This window comes from Neopelma chrysocephalum, unplaced genomic scaffold, assembly GCF_003984885.1.
Source record: "Neopelma chrysocephalum unplaced genomic scaffold, ASM398488v2 Primary Assembly neopelma1_69, whole genome shotgun sequence".
In the NCBI taxonomy this organism is placed as follows: Eukaryota; Metazoa; Chordata; class Aves; order Passeriformes; family Pipridae; genus Neopelma; species Neopelma chrysocephalum.
Genome location: NW_020897729.1, coordinates 8622729 through 8629761, shown reverse-complemented (window position 1 = coordinate 8629761; position 7033 = coordinate 8622729). Strand labels below are relative to the sequence as shown.

At 44.1% G+C, this 7033-nt stretch overlaps 1 protein-coding gene across 1 annotated transcript in view; it reads left to right on the top strand.

Moving 5' to 3' along the window:
* Positions 1-415: 415 nt before the first annotated feature.
* Positions 416-7033, top strand: part of LOC113968745 (multiple epidermal growth factor-like domains protein 6) — a 194654-nt gene continuing 188036 nt past the window's right edge. The window contains exon 1 of the mRNA XM_027685574.1: positions 416-559. Within this exon, the coding sequence (XP_027541375.1) occupies positions 474-559 (86 nt within the window). The 5' untranslated portion in view covers positions 416-473. The remainder of the gene's footprint in view (positions 560-7033) is intronic.

The following is a 7033-nucleotide window of genomic DNA, read 5'->3' as shown; positions in this document are numbered from 1 at the left end:
AACCTTCTCCTGACACCCACCCTAACCCTCCCCTGACACAGCTTCACGCCGTTTCCTCCCGCGTTCCTCCCCGGGAACTGGCGACGGGCACGAGCATGAGTTTGCACGTCCCTTCGCGTCCTACTCGGTGAAAACAAACCCCTCCTCTGCGCCGCGCCCGGCAGGGATGTGGAGCAGGAGGGAACTCCCTTTACAGCAGGGGGATGAGGGGACATTGCAGCGGGGGGCTGTGAGGACACGGGCAGCTCAGAGCACAAGCAGCTCCCATCCCCTCGGAGCTCGGGGCGGTGCGGGAGCCCCGGGACAGCCCCGGCGGGGGCGGGTCGGGGGCGGGCCGGGGCCGCCCCATCAGTGGCGCGTCTCGCCGCCGCTTTAAATGATTTGGGGGCCGGGGGCGGCGGGGTTGCTGCTGCTGCGGGTGCTGCCGGAGCTGCCGCGGCCACTCCATCCTCCCTTTCCCCCCCGGCAGCGCGATGGGAGCGGGGCCGGCGCTCCTGTGCCCGTTCCTGTGCTGGGCTCTGGCGAGCGCGGCCGCGGAGCCGCGGCTGCAGCGGGGCATGTGAGTGTGCCGGGGGTCTGGGGGCTCGGGGAGGGGACAGCACCACCGGGACACGCCGCCTTTGTCCCTGCGGGCGGGTCCTGCGGCCCCCGGGGCAGCCCCGCCACAAAGAAAGTTTGGGGTGGGAGCGCCCCGACTCAGCGCGGTCCCCGCAGCGCAGGGCGCTGATCCGCGGAGCTGCTTCGGGTGGGCACTTGCGAGGCTCCCCGGGCGGGCTCGCCTTTGATGTGGGATCTGGAGGGAGCTCCAGGGAGCGCGTCGGCATCCCCGGCTCTGCTCCTGCCTTCCCGTGTTTAACGAGCGGGAGCAGAGCTGAGCCCTGCGAGGGGCACGCTGAGCTCTACCCGGGGGAGAGGGGCTGGAGGGAGACCGGAGTAACAAACATGAATCGAGGAGGGGAGAGCAGAGTAACAAATGTGAATGCAGGAGGGAAGAACAGAGCTGGGGAGCGGGAGAGGTGGGAGCGCGGGGAGCATCCTCCCGCAGCGGTGAGCGCACACAAAGGAGCCGGGGCCACATGTGTGCGGGTGCGGGGGGAAGTTTCTGTGAGGTGTTTTTGCATGGCGTGAGCAACAAATGGCCTTTGTTGTAAATGCGGCGTAACATTTGCGTCTGGATGTAGTTTTCTGATCAAATTCCAAACCGGGGGAGCCGGCAGCGTGCGCAAAATCCTGTGGTTAAAGTTTGTGCTCGTCGAAATTGAACGTTTCTGGAAACTGTTTCCTGCTTTGTGTACCTTTTCTCTACAAGGCTCTTCTTGTGTTTTTAAGGAATGTCGTGTCCCCTGCTTCCCCCTCAAAGCAACCTGACAACAGCTTTCAGTCTGTGTATACCCTAATTTCTAACCTCTTCCTGTTTGTTTTTTTTTTTTTACTTCATCAACTTCATCCCACCCTTTAATGACCTGTATTTGCTTTCAATGTAGTTATTTCTTCTGTTAGAAAATCGAGATTTCCAAACCTATTGCTCATTGGTTTTCTATGCAATTCCATGTAAATATGTATTCAGCAGAAGTGCTTTTAAGGTGGTTTATATTACTCCATTTTGCTGGAGCACAAAGTATCCATCACAGTGTTTAGAGAAGTTAAGTTCATTCTGTGGTAAAGCATTTTCCTTTGTTAAAAGTGCTCTGTGTTTCTTTCAGACATCCTCTTGCTCTCTTTCTGAGCAATTACTCTATTAGGAGGAAGAATAGCATTGGCCTACATTAATCTGTTTGCATTTGACATCAGTAATAACTATGATTCTGCACTTTTGAAGCTGGAGGTGCTGTTAGCTGTGAATTGCCTCCAAACAGTTTTTGTTTGCTTTTACCTTTTTCAAGACAGTGTCACTGAAAGAATGCAGGAAACATTCCCTTCTGGAAATGGTGCTGTGTGAGGATGGGCTGAAGTCACTGGGAGCAGCAGTGCACTGTTTGCCAGCAGCAATCACAAACACCCACCCAGACCCACAGACCTGTGGCAGAGCCTTGAGTGCTTCTCCCAAGAGGCATATTCCTGAAATTGCTGCAATTCTTACTGCTTTCCCTGAGCTGTGGCAAGAATAAGTATTACTCCAAACTTATTTTATGCTATTTAGGGACTTTACCTTCGATGTAAACAGAAATACTCAGTCGTGACTCCTTACCCTGCCAGCTTTCACCAAGAAACAGTGGAATGTCCAAGAGGACTCTTTTCATGAATCGTCTTTTTCTAGTAATTCTGGTTTGTTCTTTTGACATTGGTCATCTGCAGTCAATGGAATAAGAACAACAAATGTATCCCTTGGAACACAGCACGCTGAGTATGTTCTTTGCTCTTGTTTTGATTGAGATCTTATGTGGCTGAGGCTATACAGGATATCCTTCATAATTGTTTTTGTTCTGCTGCTAACTTGAGTGCTCACTCCTAGCTAGAAATGCGAGGGATCTGTGTAGATGTTGGTGTTCTGCTTCCAAGCCCCCTGAGGAGATTTAATGTAGAACAGATTACAGGATGACTGGTTATTTCCATCAACTACGTTTCCAGACAATCAGCCCTTGATGATCTTGTGTTAGAACTTTGGAGAACACTGGAAGGACCAGAGAACAAATATGGTTTCGTTGGAAAGCATATTTGGGCCTCGAAATGAGGAATAACCATCTCTTGTCATAAAAAGCGCATTTTTAACAGTGAGCTCTGTAGTCTAAAACTGGGGTATGTAATGACAGTGTAGATGTCCTGTGTGGTTATCCAGCATTGGGTTCACTCTCAGCATCATGCTTCATGGAATTCCAGGGTGGTTGTGGGATGGTTCAGAAATAGGAAGTGAGAGTAGAGAGCTTGAGTTGTAGGAGCTAAGAGGAGAGGGCTTGAGCTGCTGTCAGAAGTGGTAAATCCTCTCTTAGAGAAATATTCCACCAGGAGTATGAGCAGTACAAATATCTGCTCGTAGTTAGTGGTATAGGACAGAGCAAGAGGTGGGAGTGGTTATGAGGGATGTGCAAGGAACCTCCTTTGTGAAATAAATATTGTATTCCATGGTTAGGACTGCGCTCAAGAATGGATTCCCAGGTGACATGAGTGAGGATTTCCTTGAAAAAGCCATGAGATAAGCTTTGTTCCTGGCTTTTCTGAGCCCCTTGATTCTCTCTGTGGTTTTGCAGCTCCAGGGTGACATCTGAAGGGGCTGCTCTGGTCTTAGAGGAGCCAGTCACAATCTTGCAATAAAACTGTTTTGTTTAGGGTTTTTCTTTACTGCTCACATGTTGCAGCTGCATGTTTTCACTTTATCCATAAACAAGTAAATCTGGTTGCATTCCAAGGAGCACCTGGATGTAGAGCTGAATTCCTGGCTGAGTAACTGTTTTCCAGCTTCTTCAATTCTACGGGGCACTGTAGGATTTCTTGTGCTTCTCCAGATAAATCATGTTCCCAAAAGCAAAATCTTGCATTCAGATGTTTATCTGCACTTGCAGCACTCCAGGAAACTTGGCCTTTCAGCTATACCAGTTGTTGGGCTGGAATGATACAGGACTATCCTTGCCCCAGGTCTCACTGCAAACAGATGTGGCTGTGGTGCTACTTCCAAGTGACATAAATAAAAATTTTTCTTTGAAGGAATAATTAAGAAAGGTGAAGTCCACTTTTTTTTGAGGGCTGGAACATATTTCAGGTTAAACTGCTGCTGTTGTACAAAGCATTTCCATACGAAGAGATGCCTCTGGGTTTTGATTGCTACAGTGAAACAAATTGCACCTCAATTTGAATATGTTGGAATGCAATGCAGAAAACAAAGTAACACAAATGCTTCTATGAAGTATATGGTGATACAGCTTGAACTTGGAGCCTGGAGTTGTGTCATAACACTGTCTAAATGATGTGAAAAGTAGGTTGTGTAGTAATTTCTTGGGGAGAAATTATCTCAGTGTATTAGCCAATACACTGTATTTTCACCTGTGCTGATGCCAATTTGCAGGTGTGAGGAAAGTTTGTGTTCCCAGCATTAAATAGGGGCTTAAAGTATTTCTAGGTGTTTGTTTTTGGGTTTTTTTGCTGAAATCAGTAATGTAGTAGAATCTCCTCCCATTTCTTTCAATGGGTTCAGAGTTTTGACACTTGAAAAAAAAATTTAAAAGTGAAAATAAGTACCTGATAATAAGTGAGCCACTAGTTAATTTATGTTTGCATCTTACATTAAGATTAAGTCTTATCAGCTCTTTAAAGTGATTCTGGCAGCCCAGAGTCACTGCCAGTTGTTTTCAGCTGAAACCTCAAGCACTACATCCCATTTCTGCCTCCCCAGAACCTGTAAGGTTGCAATAAGCCCTCACTACTCCTGAGTAGCAGCTACTCCAGCCTTTGGTGTTTGGGTTGAAATGCTTTGGCATCCAAGTTTATGGTAGTTTCATTGCCTCAATTCCACATCCCTGCCCCCCAGTCTGAGGTGTTTCTCATCTTTGTGAATGTGAACATCACCCTGAGCAAAAATAGTCTGTTTAGCCTGTGCACTACAGAGTGTTGCCACCAGATAGAGCTCATGCTGGTCAGCATTAGAGCACAGAATCCCATTTTTCAAGACTTTGCACTTAAAGCTTCTGTTTCACAGTTCCTAAAGGAAAATTAATTTTCAATTTAGTCTTTTAACAGATGGTAAAAGGCTCTTTTTTCCCCTCTTTTTTTCCCCCTGGTATATTCGCTGTCAGGAGACTTAAAGATAATGAATGAGTGTCATCTTGCTATAGTACTTTTCCTGATTTATGACATTTTCCTGCTCTTCTGGAGAAAAATGAGATCAAGACTTTCCCCTAAACTCTGAAATAGCTGTAAGACAGGACCATAAAATGTGATCTCCTGAAGTTGCTGTATTTATCAAAGATCTCATGATTGACTGGAAATATTTTCCAGTTTTATAAATATTTGGTTTTATATCAGAGACATCACAAACTGTACTTCCAAGAGGCTCAGAAATTTACTACCCATAATCACAGTAGCTTATATATACACTGTATGATTCTTAAATCTGCACATTTAAAGTAGGTAAGATCCTGCTGCTTTTCAGTTTTAATGGGATTTGGCTTCTCAAGTTACCCTTTCAAAATGTCCACTAAGAGGGGAGAAGTTGTCAGGTTTCTTGAGGTTTAATTGTTCTGCATTATGAAATGTCGGTATAGTTTAGTTATTTATGCAATAGTTTAATGTTCATACACTGTGTGTTTGCAGTATTGCTGATTTCTAGGAAAATTACCTGGTTTTTGCTTTGACTTCTTTCTTCTGCATTGTTTTTTATCCGGTGCTGTTTATCTATCCTAGTTCTAGGCGTGCCATGATCTAGATATGACAGAGAACATGGAATATTTTTAATAAATTTGAAGAAACCTCCTGGTGAGGAGGGGTGAGATCATGCAAAACTTCATCTCTGGATGACTTGTCAGTAGAACCTCCTGTGATGGAAGCGATGCTTTGGCTCCCAGAGAGTTAACAGCCCATGTTGCAGACTTGTGTTATTCACCAATTAAATACCTTCTCTTTGAACACAGTTAATAGATTTCCTTCCTCTGAAATTCGAGCCTGTTATTGCTTATGTTCTCTCTCAAATCTATTGCTTTCAATTTATTTCCGAGGAGAAAGAAATTTCCTTTCATTACTGCGAAATCAAAGCATTTTAAAATTATGGACTGAACATATGTAGTTCTTGGGTCTATGCTTTGGATTCCAGGCTGGTCTTGGTTTAAAACTAATCATTAATTGTTCCTGAGGTGAACTTGAGATTTCTGCCTTTGGTGTAGGATGATGTGTGCTTTAATGTGTACACAGGCTGAGCCCACACTGAGCTGTATTTCAGTACCTTTGACCTGTGGATGAATATTTGATCTCGTGGGTATGAAAAGGGGAATGTTATTTTAAGTCAGTGCTGATGTTCTTTTTTTGTGTTCTTTAGTAGGAACACCTTGCTTTCCCCTAAAGCCAGAGCAGAATGTGCCACAAAATGTTGTTGAATAAGGAATGCCATGCCCAGATTGTGGTTTTTATGTCCACAAATTGCTTCAATATTGAAAATATATCACAATATCTTGGGCTGTGCCTGGAGAGGAGTTATAAGGTGCTTTGTATTGTTTTATCACAAAAAAATCCACTCAAAATATGAAACATTTGGGTGGTTTTGGCCTGGTCTTTTCAGGTTAGGATATTCTCATATAAGAAATGAGTTTTCATACATTTTATCCCTTAGAAGGCTCTTCAGTGGTTACCCTTGTGTTTGTCATTGCTGGGGCTCTCCCTGCCTGACTGGTGCATCATCAATGGTGAAAAATATCATTGCAAAAACTTACCTCCTTTAATTGTATTGTTCATGAGGCAAGTCCTGTCCTTCTCTTTGTCTGTAGAGTAATACCAGGAAACTGTGGGTTATTTAGAACCTCAGTGTAAGTTTCTAATCCAAAAGATCAAAATGTTTGAGGTTTTTTTCTCCCCCCCTCATTTACCGCCCTTGAACAGTAATCCAGTGATGAACACTTGTTAGTTGCCGTGTTTATGTGGCTTAACTTCATAAAATATTGAGCTTTACTGAAATTGCTTAATGTTTAAGAAACAACAAGCAAACAAACAAAACCCAAACCAAACAAAAAACCCCATCAAATGGGTATTTGCATCAGTGGTATCAAGGTTTATAGAGGAGTAAAAGATGAGGAATATTTTAACACATAAAACGTTGGCATGTAGGGATTTTTCTGACATATATTAGATGTTAATTCAAAAGTAAGCTTTCAAAATAGAGGTTTTGGCTTAAAACTGTCAAAATCTGGCAACCACCAGAAAAGCAGTGAACGATTCTTAGGTACTGGTTGCCCAAATGAAACTGAGGATTTCACTACCTTCTGACTAATTTAATTGTCAAACAACAGGTCACTCGCTGTGAAGCAAAATGAGCTTTCTCTCCCTATGACAAAGTGGTGTGACATTTTTAGTGATTTTTTTTTTTTTAACTTTATGTCATTTTAATGTTTTAGTATCA